At 44.3% G+C, this 15,740-nt stretch overlaps 1 protein-coding gene across 1 annotated transcript in view; it reads right to left on the reverse strand.

Annotated features, from left to right (window-relative positions):
• Positions 1-15,740, reverse strand: part of AGBL1 (AGBL carboxypeptidase 1) — a 732,367-nt gene that overhangs the window by 640,119 nt on the left and 76,508 nt on the right. Inside the window, 3 exon segments of the mRNA XM_084816379.1 lie at positions 638-711; positions 5,494-5,653; positions 13,106-13,314. Of these exon segments, the coding sequence (XP_084672505.1) occupies positions 638-711; positions 5,494-5,653; positions 13,106-13,314 (443 nt within the window).

A 15,740-nucleotide genomic window follows, 5' to 3' on the forward strand; every position in this document is an offset into this window, starting at 1 on the left:
GTATCAAAAGCCGCTGAGAGGTCGAGGAGAACAAGGAAGGAGCATTCACCCCTATCCAGAGCCCTCCTCATATCATCTACCAAGGCGACCAAGGCTGTTTCTGTCCCATGCCCAGGCCTGAAGCCCGACTGAAATGGGTCTAGATAATTAGTTTCTTCCAAATGTGCCTTCAACTGCACCGCCACCACCCGCTCAATCACCTTGCCCAAAAATGGCAGATTTGAGACTGGGCGAAAGTTGTTCAGAACTTGAGGATCCAAGGAGGGCTTCTTTAAGAGCGGTCTTATCACTGCCTCCTTGAGGGCTGATGGCATCACTCCCTCCTCAAGGGAGGCGTTCACCACCGCCTTGATCCCCTCACCCAATCTCTCTCTGCAGCTCATAATGAGCCAAGATGGGCAAGGATCAAGTAAGCAGGTGGTCGGCCTTACAGATGAAAGCACCTTGTCCACTTCATCAGGAGGAAGAAGCTGGAACCGATCCCACAAAACCGGTTTGCCACAGGCCACCATTATCTTTCTTTCCTCTTCACATGTGCTCCATTTGCATCTGGTTATTTAACCAGATGCCTCCTTTGCATCTGGTTACTTAACATATGGCAGTTTGGCATGCAACAGTGTCCCAAAAGAATATTTACTTCTTCCTTATTCTCCACATCCTCATTATCGAAGTCCTTCTCGATTTCCTCCTCAAAATCCTCATCACAATAATCTGCAAGGAATAAAAGAGAGATTGAATCATTGACTGAATTAAGAGCTTTGCCAATGACCAAACTACCCAAGGAGCTGAGCTCTATTCCAGAGGGCCAGCTCGATCATTTGTGTCATCCTGCCAAACCTTCGGGAGAGTGTTACCACACATGGACTGTCACATATGATGGAATGGTCATCTATATAGGCTCAGAAATATTTCCTAACACGTTGGAGTCATCTTTAAACATACAAAAGGCTCTTCCTTTTAAGTATTCCAAAGTTGCAGTGGCTGGGTACATACAGACATTGATACAGTGGTAACTTATCATGCTCTGCATGCAACCACTAGGTAAGCTGGTCATTTGTCAGGACTTTTTCTGTACCCCAGCCTTTGCAAGTGTGACTCCCACCTAGCCCAGGTAACTTTTAAATCAGGGGTGCAGAACCTCAGCCCTGGGGACAAAATCTGCCCCTCAGAGTGTCCTGAGATAGCCATGTGGCAGATCAAGCAAATCTTTCCTGCTGCTCAATTAGGAAATTCTATAATCAAATGCCTCCAAGAGAATTCTGGAATTAAAAATGGGATTCCAATGGCTAATATCACCCAGTATGGGCTTCTCACCCAAGAGTAATTAAAATGTCTTAGCTCTGAGGTTTGCCAGATGAGAGACAATACTTCGTAGTAAAAGACAAAAAGACAAATCTTGTCTGAGAGAGTGTTTCTTAAGAACTAGAATTCTGTATTACCCATACCAGAGTGAAGTACTGAACTAGCTCTAGATGGTACCTGGTTGTAAGAGAAATCTGACTGTATTACACAGTAGACAGGTGACAGTGGTTGCCAGCATACTGACAATATAGTTTGAGAGAATCTCTGAACCAGGGAATATGCCACAGCAATGCCCCGTGCTGGTGGCCCCACCCTATTTCCCCCAACCACTGATCATGTTGGTTGCTGAAATGCCTCTCCTAAGGCTTACTTACCGGCAGTAAGAGCTTTAAGCTAAAATATGCTGGTATTTTTTATTTTCTGGCCCCACCCCCTTTTGCTCCACCTACCACTGAAATGGCACCCTCTGGGAGCTTCTCCAAAATGGAATTTGGCTCTCTGAATTTAGCCCCGTGTTACCTGCGGGAAGGTAATCATTTCATGAGTCCCACCCACAGAAATGACACTTTGTTGGGAAGAGGGTGCTGATACCAAGGGCTGATGGCACCATGCAGTTGGTGGGAGGGTCACTTAAATACTGACAGGGGAGCAGAAAAGCAAGTCACAGAAAAGCAATTCAGGCAACAATTAAAGGGCACGTGTATCAATCAACCTGCTAAGGGCCAGACCATATGTGATGTTTGTCACATGTTTAAACAAGTATGGTTAACCTGGATGAGTTTTTTTATTGTTGTTGTTTTGGAGAAAAAGCAGTTGTGGGGCCCCAGTCCAAAACATGCTCTCAATCCAGATCAGGGCCCCCATGACCATTTTCTGCTGAGAAATTTCACCTCCTAAATGGCTATTTGCCTTCAAAGGTACTGTTTGCAATAAACACAATTTTTACAGGCAAAACATAGCCAGGAGGAAACTATTTATTATTAGGAAACTGGCATGGGACCATGGTAGGAATGTAGGATGAATCCATCTGGACAGTAAAGCTTGCCGAACTTTAGTCAGCCCCCCCACCACTTCAGCTCACTTTCCCGTGAACTGGCAGGAAAGTGATTCAATCTGCACTGGGTCAGGCGGCCAGCTCTCAGATATCGGGGGGGGGGGGATTTGTGTAAAAAGCAATTTGTGCAAATTTCAGCTATAATCTGCACAAATTATGCAACTTTTGGCCATAACTGTGCAATTCTGCAATTTGTATAAATTATGGCCAAAATTTGCACAAATTGCTTTTTATGCAACACACACCCTGAAAAAGTTCCCAGATTTTAGGAACAACCCCCCCAGCTCAGCTTATAAATGCAAGCCGAGTTGGGCACACTGCAGAAATCCAGTGAGCCCCAAAAGGCCCGGATTTCCAACAATGAATATTTCTAGACTACAGCCAGGATCAGGGGCATATTTTGGATTGAGGCATACTTTTTTCTTCTTCGAAGTAAAAGCATTTCTTTAAGATTTGTTTTAAAAAATGCTTAAACATGTTGCTAGTATTGTGCATAGATTTATCCTAAACTGTGAGCGGAATCTTACCGTTCCCTTGCTGCTTCCTCGGGTTTTTGATTCAATGTAGAAGTGTAACATTAAAATTCTCCTTCCCAGTATGCAAAACAATGCAGAGATTCCATAAAGACAATCGTTTTGGGGTTTACCAGCATTCTACCACACATCTGTGTGTGATGTGTGGTTCAAAGGAACTCCCCGTTACCACTTAGTAGGATAATACAGATGACCATGCTAGCTTGAGGCAAGAAAAATCCTTCCAGAGATAAATTGATTGCCAGCATGGGCTCAGAGACATAGCATACTACGTTTCTGTTACATATACTTCAGGGTGTTCGCACTTGGAAAATGGCTGTCTGTGTTTTTACTCCTTGCTTATTCTTTTAAAAGGAAGTTAAATTGACCAGCAAAATGACTGCTATAAAAATCCACCAGCAAAGGGACAACTAGTATGACATCGATCCATTAGCAAACAAATGAGGTTCCTATTGAGAGGTTTGAATGACCCTTGGGTGTGAAGTTGCCTTTGAGGTACTAATGGCTAGCATTCCACAGACATGCTGTTGCTTTTGGGCTACTGACAACTAGTGCTATCTGCCTGGTTGCTCATTGAATCCCCATGTTCAACTTGTAAATAAATAGATCTAGCGCCCAGCAATGCTTTTCCTTACAAGGGAAATGGCTCTGCAAAAAGCTGCCCATCCCTGAACTATCTAATTTATTCCTTGCAAATGTAGGAAGAAAGAAACAATATAAACACATAAAGTACAATCTACCAGTAGGTTTTATTGCATACAAGCCCCAAGGAAATTTGTGCTCTTACTGGAACAACTCCCATTCATTTCAAAGGGGCTTGCATGGGAGAACTGCTGGTAGATTGTAACCTTGATTATTCCTTCTGTTCTCTTCTTCATCCTGCTCTTTCCATCATCATCATCGTCTCCTCCTCCTTTTTTTTCTACAACATTACAGTTTTCTAGCATACATAATGACTACTTCAGCTCCAAAAGCAAGAGCCTGGATGGCAATAAATTCTAACAACTGGGATGCTGCAGCTACAGACGTACGGATTTTGTTGAATCTGTTCTGTCTCTGTTTCAGTGATTGTCAGGTGTCTTTCATTCCATCATCTGCTCATTGAGGGAATCAGATGTTTTAAACCAGAATTTCATTCTATTGTACTAATGCATGTTGATGCAAATACACCCCCAAAGTGAAAAACTGGTCTTCCAGCCCATGAAATCTGGACAACTCAGAAAAATTGGTCCACTGTGGAATCCACAGCTCGTATTCATAGAAATCAAAACTCACTTGAATCCACTGTGGATTTCCACAACATACCTACTTGCAACAAAATGTTGCAAAACTGTGTGCTGCTTAGGGATGTATGAAAGTTCCACCACGGATCTCGGGGAGGCCGAATGCCAGCGCATTCGGCCCCCCGAAATCGGTGGCGGAACGGCCCCCCACCTCCCCCGCCCCCCCCGGGACGGGACTTACCTTAGGCGGATCTTCCTGGCGGCGGCGGCTCTGGCAGCGGATCCAGCGGTGGTTCGACGGCAGCCGGTCTTCCGACCGGCTGCCACTGCCGCCATTTCCAGGTAAAAAAAAAACAAAATAAAAAAACGTGATAGGTTCCGTAAAGATTTACGTAGCCTATCACGGCTAGATTTTAAAAAAACACCGTGATAGGCTACATAAATGTTTACATAGCCTATCACGGCTGATAATTAAAAAAAACGCGCGTACGCAAATGGCGGCGCCCATGGGTGCTGCCATTTGCGTTCCTTATTTTGGCACGTCTTAGTCTACGTAAATGTTTACATAGACTAAGACAGCGAAAATAAGGGGAACGCAAATAGCATAGCATCTACGCTATTTGCGTTCCCCTTATTTTCGCTGTCTTAGTCTACGTAAATGTTTACGTAGACTAAGACGTGCCAAAATAAGGAACACAAATGGCGGCGCCCATGGGCACCGCCATTTGCATACGCGCATTTTTTTGTTGTTGTTGTTTTAAATCAGCCGTGATAGGCTATGTAAACATTTACGTAGCCTATCACGGCTGACTGCAGGGACGCAAACGGCGGCAGCTATGGCTGCTGTCATTTGCGTCCCTGCTAGCCAGCGGCCGGATGTCCGGCTGCTGGCAGAGCCAGCCGGCGGCTCCGCAGAATCCCTGCAGAGCGGAGCCGGCCAGCCAGGATTCCGGGGGGAGGGATGGAACGCCTCCCCCCCCCCCGCATCAGCATAATCCGCAGAAAGGTAAGTACCTTTCGTACATCCCTAGTGCTTCTGTTCGGGATTCCATTCCATTTCCCCATTCTTCCTGGTTTTCCATCCACCCCACCCCACCCCAAACACTGAGCATTCTGAGTATGCTCGGTCACCACAGCATGCCAGTTCTTCATCTGGCTGTGTTTGGGGGGGGGAGGATCCCCCCTTTGTATTTTTTCCCAAAAAAATGTTATACTGCAAACCTTGGAGTTCCCCCAAGCCTGACGATACCTCACTCTTGCGCATGGGTGAAACTATGTTGGCTACATAAACAATGGCACTCACAACCTTAACATTGGAAATAGAAGGAAATATATCCTTTTTTCTCTCTCTCTCTTCCCAACATACATTGCCACCATTTACCTTCAGGCCTGGGATGTGGAGATTCAGTTCTCCCAGGGATGGGAAAGGAATAGGAGCTTCTAAGAGCAGCTGAAGGAAGCGGCTTCTTGGGGTAGGTTTTCCTCAAAATCTGAGTCACTGTATTTACTATTGGATCCAGGCTCTTGCTCATCAGGCAGTCCTAGGTACCAACAAAGAAGAGCGTTCAGAATGCTGTTCTCCTGCTGCAATGATCCCTCAAGCCAAATATCACACGTAAGGATCTCAGCCACTGCTGGAGATTGTGACACTTGATCCTAAGCATGTTTACTTAAAAGCAGTGGAGGCTGGTGGCTCCAATGTCAGTGGGGCATTGAATCCGTTCCACATCTTGGAGAGCTCCTTTAGAGTTCTGACTGGTTCTGACTGAAAACCCGGAGTGGATTTACTGCCCCACTGACATCAGAGAGCCCCCAGCCTCCACTGCTTAACAGTAAGTGCCCCCAAGAACTGCCCATCAGCCAGGTGTCTGTGGGAAACGCTGAGTGGCAGATTGATATTTGCACTGCTGTCAGATTTGGTGGGGGGAGGGGGGAGGGAAGGGGGACAAGCAATGTTTGAGATCACCAGAAACCTCTGAATATCGATCCCATCATTTGTCTCACACGCAATTCCTATTTGCATTTCCAATTGCGGCTCACTCTGCCGAATGGGATACTTGCGCAAACCGAGCAGCCACTGAATGGGAGATTTGCGCACATCTCCTGAAATTTGCACAAATTTCCTCATTTGCGCAAATCTTCTGAAATTTGCACAAATTTCCTCATTTGCACAAGTTTCCTCCACAGACTAAAATAGGGCTGATTCAGTCTACCGAATTTGTGCAAATCGAACTGGGAATCAAGAATTTCTTAATTTCCTAATTTGTGCAAATTTCCTCCATGGACTAAAGCAAGGCTGATTCGGTCTACTGAATCTGTGCAAATTGAACTGGGAATCTGAATGCAAGCACTTGTTGGACAGTTCATCAATCATTTCAGCTGGCACTTGCTCATGTTCGCATTTGGAGCGTCGAACTGGGCATGCTCAGAAGTCTTGCGAGCAAACATGAAATCCTCATACATCCCCAGGAAGGGTCAGGGGTGTCCAGGAAGAGTTTGCTCTTTTCCCACCACAGAGGCTGAGACTGTGAGAACCTGAACAGACGTTAGATGTAGGCTGGGAGTGTGCAAAGACTGTTTGTTTCATTATTCCATCCATTTTTATCAGGAAAAACCTAATTGGTTTTTTTGTAATGCATTCATTAACATCACATTCTTGTCATTATTAATGGTTGTCTTGTCAAATCCAGTGCTTACCTCTTTTATCCCCTAACATTTAAAAAAAAAACTTCCAGTAGCATCCAGCAAGTTGTACATGGGCTAGTCTCAGTCCCAGGGAAGTGCATCTTCCATTTCATGCATTATCTAGGACTATTTATCATAAAACCTGCCCAAGCTGGTTCTGTGAACGTTTTCTCTGAACTATGTTGGAGAAGAGAGTCACTTTCGGTCCAGAACACACTGAGCACTTCTCTCTCAAAAATGATTCAACACAACTTGTTCCTGCACACCTGGGATCAAATAGGCTTAGTCCCCAGCATAATGTGATAAGGAAGCAAGGTTTTCTCAGGTTCCATTCCACTATCCTGTGGTTTTACTTTGTACTGCTTTCCTTCATGTATTCCTCTTTAGCTAGGATTTTTTTCCAAAATCAATCCTTGAAATTAGAACATACCCCATTTTGCCACAACATTCACTTAGTTTGCATCTGTCAGGAATTGCTGGATCTGCATGCTGCTGCCCCATGTGATGAACCATGGAACTGTACATGGCAGACTTCCCAGTGAAGAACCTTCTGGGCAGGAACGAGTATTAAAAGTCTTCCTCTTTCAGTTGAGCCTTGCTCAAGCAACCAAGTTTTCATGAGCTCTGATGTGGCTAGAGATTATGGATTTTGTAAAATCCATTCTGTCTGCTCTTCATGAAGTGTCAGAAGCCTTTCATTCCATGGTCCACTCATTGACGGAATCGGGTTTTTCCCAAGTTCCTGAATTTGTACAAATTCACACTTGCAAAATGCACAAATCCCCCCAAATGAGCAAATCCTCCCCCAAATGCACACACACACACACACAGACACAGACACACATACACACACAATATGCATTTTCAAGCTTTAGCCTATGGGGGAAATGTGCATTTTCGGCTGATTTTTTTTTTTTATTTTACATATTTTTCTACAACAAAATTTGCATAAAATTCCATAAAGTAAGAAAATCTGATCTGCAAGTCCACAGAATCCCTGTGACATGGGAAAAGCCAGTCCACTGTAGAATCCACGGGCCAGATCCATAGAAATCCCAATTCATTTCATTCCATTGTGGATTTCTTCAACATCCCTAGATGTGGCCCTGACTTGTTTTTTGGTCCTGACTACCACCTTAACAGATGGTTTCAGGTTCCCAGCTCCTGGCTCACCCCAGACTACTGCCAATGGCCCAGCCCTGACAGTATCTTTTCCTCCCCCTTCACACACTTGTGTTCATTGATAAAAAAATTGCAAAAAGCAGCCACTGATGTAGAGACACGTACAATTGTGCCAGGGTTGTCTTTCAGCACATGCATTCCTGCACATTGGTCAAAGCACAACAAAGATTATTTTTTGATGCAACCATATGCAAGGTGTGCCTGTGAACGTTCTATCTGTGTGGGAGGGGGGAATGTGAGCACAGAATCTTGGAGTGGGCATTGGGACTGTCATTTGGAGAAACTTGCTAACATTATGGAGAAGGGAGGTGATCTGGCAAGTGGTCAGGTAGCAGGAGCAGAGGAGAGAACAGGTGGATCACAGTGGGCTGGAGTGTTTATCAGGTATAGATCTATCTTCTTGGAATACTTCTTAACTGGTCCTTTTCTGTGTTCCTATATTTTGTGTTCTCCCATATGGCAATTTTTTATGTATGAACTTTTAATTATCTTTCCTCTACCAATGGGACCATAGCTCAGTGGTAGAGCACCTGCTTTGCATGCAAAAGGTCCCAGGTTCAATCTCCAGGTAGGGCTAGGAAGGATTCCTGCCCAAAACCCAGGAGACACATTGCCACTGTCAGTGCTGACAATACTGGGCTAGATGGACCAATGCTCTGATTCAGTATAAGGCAGCTTCCTTTGTTCCTAAGAATACAGTCCTTCGCATGCTTAGGTAGGGGGGGAAAAGCCATACAATTCCCAGCATGGCTGGCTGGGGAATGCTGGGAGTTGCAGGACTTTTCTGTCTAAGCATGCATAGGATTGCGCCCTAAATATTTCAACTCCGTTCATTTACATTTACTAATTATACAATTATTCCAAGGTTCATGTTGTGTTGCATCAGTGGGAATGTCAAATCCAGCTCGTTATTGACGTGAAACTGTGAGAAACACATCAACTGACTTACACATACATCCAATCACATCAAAATTTCTATCTATCTATCTATCGATCGATCTATCATCTATCTATCTATCGATCGATCTATCATCTATCTATCTATCTATCTATTTTTGCAATGTTTTATCCATGTTCCACCACACATCCGTAACACACAGTGAGGAGAGAGACAAAGCAAAGGAACTGAAAGCTCCAGTAAACTCAAATTCAAAAAAATTAAGAACCAAATGGAACAATGTGGAATCCCTAATGTGTTGGTTCCACTTCAGAAAGAAGCTCAGTTAATTCAGCACTCCACAATTTGGGAAGAAATCCAGATGAGGCGAATTTTAGATGAATCCCTTTTCTGTGCTTGTTATCTAAGTACAAGCCTTGGCACTTCTCATAAATTAAAAAGCCCTGTCCCAAGAGCCAAGTGACCTTTGTGGCAAAGGCAGCATTTGTAACCATTTAAAATGTGCAGTATTCCATATACTTGAAGGTTTTGCTGCTGGAGCTCACATCTGACAATCTCCAGAGAGGGAAAACAGAGTGGCAAAGCTATCATATATCTTTGTCGTTAAGCTGCATGATGCCCATCTACATAAGAATGTGATTGGTTTTTCATCCCTGATGATTCGAGAGAAAAAAAATCTTCTCATTCCCCTAGAATATAAACAAAGCATGATGAACCCATTCTGCACAGCAGTACTGAACATCTATTTATAAACATGTGAGATCTGCAACCAAATGTTGCAGTGTTTCATTTCCTCCTAGGAGGGGTGCTCCTGTTCAAACCAGCCATGCCTTCCTCCAGGATACTCTCAATTGGAAGGAACTTAAGCAGGCCGTTCCACTCCCCTCTTCCTCTTCAGTTTTCCATTTTTTCATTTCCAACTGACACTCAAGTTCTCAATGTTTCATGGCTACTGAGCATGTTCAATTCTCATTGAGCTATTTGAGGGGAAGGAGTGCCCACTTAGTGCTTTTGTTTCTGCAAACCTTGGGGTTCTCCTCAGCATGCTGATACCTCACTCTTGTTCCTTACTGCCCCGTTTGGGCTCCATTTCTGTTGGCACTCACTTCCTGAGCTTGCAGCTAGAGGGAGAGCTCAACAGATATAGATAGATATAGATATAGATATAGATATAGATATAGATATAGATATAGATATAGATATAGATATAGATAGATATATACACCAGTTCCCAGGATTCTGTTGCACTCTGACATCAGACCAAGAAATGGGATTTATGATGGGTGGGGCTAATTCCAAATAGGGATTAGCTCTACCCTCAGTGGCTCCCCTTGAGACCTATGGGACAAAGTTAACTGGCTGTGATCGGGATAAGATTGAGGGGGCAGCATCTGACCTTTGTTCCAGACGCTGAGGCCATTAGAGACAGAGGCAAGTTTAATCCTGCTTCTAATGTTGTTCCCAAGTGCACTCCTTTACTTTCTCCAATTTAATGCCTTTCATTCACTTATAGGGATAGAGAGAGGTGAAATAAGACATTGCAGTTGGGGAAAAAATTGCAGGGGGAACTAACACACTACTGCCTAGAGTGTCCTGGTCTCTGCTGGAAAGGACTCCCCGCTGTGGGGTTAATGTGTCTCTGAGTGCAGAGAACAGTTGGATAGTCCCACTAAGTGGCTACTGTCATACTTAAAAATACTCAGGGGGGTGGGGGGGGAACCAAGAGATGACTCTAATGTAATTGTTGAAATTCCCAAGACATGATGGGAATTTCATTGATGCAAATAAGGAGTAAGAGAGAGAGAAGTTGCCTACATGCCAACTCCAGCTGTTCTCTTCTCCCCCCCCCCCCCGCATGATTGAAGGACATTATAAGATTCAGTAAGATTATGCAGATGTCCTGTAGGGAGGCTGAAGGAATCATCCAATAACCCTGACAAGCTTACAAGAGTCAGCCATAGGAATCTTTCCACATATTTTTCCCTCTCTTGCTCTTCGGAGAAAGAACAAAGATGATCAGGGGACTGGAAACAAAGCCCTATGAAGAGAGACTGAAAGAACTGGGCATGTTTAGCCTTGAGAAGAGAAGACTGAGGAGAGATAGGATAGCGCTCTTCAAGTACTTGAAAGGTGGTCACAGAGAGGAAGGCCAGGATCTCTTCTCCATCATCCCAGAGTGCAGGACACGGAATAATGGGCTCAAGTGGCAGGAAGCCAGATTCTGTCTGAACATCAGGAAAAACTTCCTGACTGTTAGAGCAATATGACAATGGGACCAATTACTTAGGGAGGTGGTGGGCTCTCCCACACTGGGGGCGTTCAAGATGAGGCTGGATGGCCATCTGTCAGGGATGCTCTGACTTGGATTCCTACACTGAGCAGGAAGTTGGACTCGATGGCCTTGTAGGCCCCTTCCAACCCTACTATTCTATGATTCTATGAATGGGAGGAAGACACTGATTCTGATAAGGAATCCAAGGGTAAGATAAATGTCTTTGACTATACAGTGACAACATGAGAGAACAGCATTCAGTTCTATGCTACTCATTTATGGAATGACCTTGGACAAAGGTCACTTGTTACTGCCTGTCCTGGAGAGTTAGGAATGTAACACGTTAACTTCTAAGAGTTACGTAACAAGTTTCAACAAGGCTGCACACTCAAACTGGCCAGTATGTGAATGCTGCTTTAAATGGCTCCTGTCAGCAGTGTAACTGAGGTAGGGTGCAGTGGGTCCTTACCCCTACATGCTACCTGGACCTGGGTACAAAATCTTTAACGGGAATGTAAGATGTTAAGTTTAAGGACTCACCATACAACTCTGTATCTGCCAGCTTACCTCCATTTCTAACTAGGAATGGAGGAGAAATTAGTTTGGTCTGCCTTTTTTAGTGAACAGCCCCAGTCGACACTTCCCAGACTAATGTGGATCAGAACAGAGTTATCCTTCAGACTGCGCACTTCTCTGAATTTTGTCATGTAGTCCTCAGCTCAAATATTGCATGGGAAAATGTGGATATTAGGAAAAGTTGTGTACCAACTTGGGTATATTAAGGGAAACTGGAGACAAAATGTGCGTGTTAGGTGCAATTGCATACAAAAATAAATGCAGATTTTTGTGCTTTAAAAAAAAAAAGTAGACTGATGTGGAAATTGGATTAATAAATAATTACTTATGATTAATAAATGCAAAACTGATACAGACTGACAAACACTGATTCATCCATTGCTATTTCTAACCAGAAATATTGCATCCTCTGTTGATATCTGCTTCATTCCAGACATTGAAATGTGGATTGGTTAGGAACAAACCAACAACACTAACTTACCTACCATATGTCTTATACCAGGGGTGCACAACCTTTTCAGCCCTGAGAGCCATAGTGGGTGTCTGGGGCACACATGTGCATACATGCACATACATGTGGACAAGCATGCACATTCACATACAGCTCTCTCTCTCTCTCTCTCTCTCTCACACACACACACACACACACACACACCTCACTTACTCCCTCACAGTGTACTTGTCTTGTATACCTTCTAATATTCAAAAACATTCACTTTAAGACAGGAGTGGACAGCTTGTATTGCATTCTCTTGGGGGTAATCTATCAAGGGCCAGGTCCCTCTAGGCCCCGCTCAAACATACAGAATACCCCCACTCACATACACACACTCAACTCTCACACACTCACTTTCCCCAGTCACACATATACACACCCCTTTTCACTCACTTTAACCTTTCCTTTCCCTCCACTGCCACCAAACAAAAAAAGAATAAAAAAGACAAACATGAAAAAAAAAACCGCTCTAGGAATGGGCTCTATGGTTTTTGTCATAGAAGCTTCATTCCTAGAGCATTTCCAAAGCATCCTAGGAAGCAGGCAGGAACCTCCAAACACTGCTTCCTAGGATGCTCTAGGAAAGGAGCTTCTATGACAGGAAACATGGAGCCCATTCTTAGAGCATTTCCCCCACGTTTTGTTCTCTTTTTGTTCAATGGCGATAGATGCTAGGCATTGGGGGAGCACCAGAAAGGATGTGGGGGCACACTTTTGCACCCCTCTCCTATACCATGGAAGCATTCCTAACTCAGATCATGTCCTTGTGTCAATTTCACAGCCAGATTTCCTACCATATTCCATTGAAGAAAGAGTCCTTCCATCAGGGGAAGGGAACTATAAGTGTCAATGCTTCTGCAGAGCCTCACTGGACACTCGGTTACCTGAGAAGTTGTGAAGACAGTCTCCATGCCACGAGCCAGAAGGAAACCTTCTCTACCAGACTGAACATTGGTGATGTGCTTGAGGCAAAGTAGGAGACCCCTCCGGATGTGAAGGTAGCTGTTGGAAGTGTCGTGTTGATGCCAGTCCTGGTACAGCCGGAGCAGTTGACAAACATAGCCTCGGTTCACAGCTCGTCGGCTATTCGACTCTGAAAGCAAAGTGTAAAGGGTGACTTACCAGCTGCCAGGAAAGTGCAAATGGACACACTTCTGGAATTACATATTTGCATACTTTTTTATTCCAGCCGAAACATGTGCTCAGTCTCAGAGATATTAACACTAATGATGTGTAAAATCCACCAGAGGAATTCTATATTCCAAGTCCATTTTCCACAGAAAATGCATTGCCTGAATCAAAATTTGTCTAGTTCCCTATAGGCTGCCCTCTGTTGTTGCTTTTTTGATGATGCATTACAACTGGAATGCTTACATGGTGTCAGCATGTATTTTGCTGAATACACACTGCATCATGGATTTTGTAGTCATATAAAGCTGTCTACATAGTTGTCTTTGTGCATGCCTCTTGGCATGGTTTCGGCATACATTTTGATTGTCATCATACAATGCATGATGGATTTTGTAGTCCTTGTTGTTGTTGTTCAGTCGTTCAGTCGTGTCCGACTCTTCGTGACCCCATGGACCATAGCACGCCAGGCCTTCCTGTCCTGCGCTCTCTCCCGGAGTGTGCTCAAGTTCATATTCATTGCATCCGTGATGCTATCTAGCCATCTCATCCCCTGCCGTCCCCTTCTCCTTTTGCCTTCAGTCTTTCCCAGCATCAGGGTCTTTTCCAGGGAGTTTTCTCTTCGCATTAGGTGGCCAAAATATTGGAGCTTCAGCTTCATTATCTGTCCTTCCAATGAGCAGTCAGGGTTGATTTCCTTTAGGATGGACTGATTTGACCTCCTTGCAGTCCAGGGGACTCGTAAGAGTCTTCTCCAGCACCACAGTTCGAAAGCATCAATTCTTCGGCGCTCAGCCTTCCTTATAGTCCAGCTCTCACAGCCATACATTACTACTGGGAAAACCATAGCTTTGATTAGACGGACCTTTGTCGGCAAGGTGATGTCTCTGCTTCTTACTATGCTGTCTAGGTTTGCCATAGCTTTCCTCCCAAGGAGCAAGCATCTTTTAATTTCATGGCTACAGTCACCATCTGCGGTGATCTTGGAGCCCAAGAAAGTAAAATCTGTCACTGCTTCCATTTCTTCCCCTTCTATATGCCAGGAAGTGATAGGGCCAGATGCCATGATCTTAGTTTTTTTAATGTTGAGTTTCAAACCAGCTTTTGCACTCTCCTCTTTCACCCTCAACAAGAGGCTCTTGAGATCCTCTTCGCTTTCTGCCATTACGGTGGTATCGTCTGCATATCGGAGGTTGTTGATAATTCTCCTGGCAATCTTAATTCCGACCTGTGATTCATCCAATCCGGCATTTCTCATGATGTACTCTGCATATAAGTTAAATAAGCAGGGTGACAATATGCAGCCTTGTCGTACTCCTTTCCCAATTTTGAACCAATCGGTTGTTCCATGTCTGGTTCTTACTGTTGCTTCTTGACCCTCGTACAGGTTTCTCAGGAGACAGGTAAGGTGGTCTGGTACTCCCAGCACTTTAAGAATTTGCCACAGTTTGTTGTGATCCACACAATCAAAGGCTTTAGCGTATTCAATGAAGCAGAAATAGACGTTTTTCTGGAATTCTCTTGCTTTCTCCATGATGCAGCGAATGTTGGCGATTTGATCTCTAGTTCCTCTGCCTCTTCTAAACCCAGATTGTACTTCCGGTAGTTCTCGGTTCGCATACTGCTGAAGCCTAGCTGGTAGGATTTTGAGCATCACCTTGCTGGCATGTGAAATGAGCGCAATTGTGCGGTAGTTTGAACACTCTTTGGCGTTGCCCTTCTTTGGAATTGGAATGTAAACTGACCTTTTCCAGTCTTGTGGCCACTGTTGAGTGTTCCAGATTTGTTGGCATATTGAATGCAGCACTTTAACAGCATCATCTTTTAGGATTTTAAATAGCTCAGCTGGGAGACTGTCATCTCCGCTAGCTTTGTTGTTACTAATGCTTCCTAAGGCCCACTTGACTTCACTCTCGAGGATGTCCGGCTCAAGTTCAGTGACCGCACTATCATGGCTATCAGGGACATTCAGATCTTTCCTGTATAGTTCTTCTGTGTATTCTTGCCACCTCTTCTTAATCTCAGCTGCTTCTGTTAGGTCCCTGCCTTCTTTGTCCTTTATCATGCCCGTCTTTGCACAAAACGTTCCCTTGAGATCTCCAATTTTCTTGAAGAGATCTCTAGTCTTTCCCATTCTGTTGTTTTCCGCGATTTCTTTGCATTGTTCATTTAAGAAGGCCTTCTTGTCTCTCCTTGCTATTCTCTGGAACTCTGCATTCAGTTGGGTATATCTTCCCCTTTCTCCCTTGCTTTTCGCTGCCCTTCTTTCGTGAGCTACTTGTAAAGCCTCATCAGACAGCCACTTGGCTTTCTTGCATTTCTTTTTCTTTGGGACGGATTTCGTTGCTGCCTCCTGAACAATGTTACGGACCTGTGTCCATAGTTCCTCAG

This window comes from Heloderma suspectum, chromosome 11 (genome assembly GCF_057233095.1).
Source record: "Heloderma suspectum isolate Gila_16-S chromosome 11, 16-S_ref, whole genome shotgun sequence".
NCBI lineage: Eukaryota > Metazoa > Chordata > Lepidosauria > Squamata > Helodermatidae > Heloderma > Heloderma suspectum.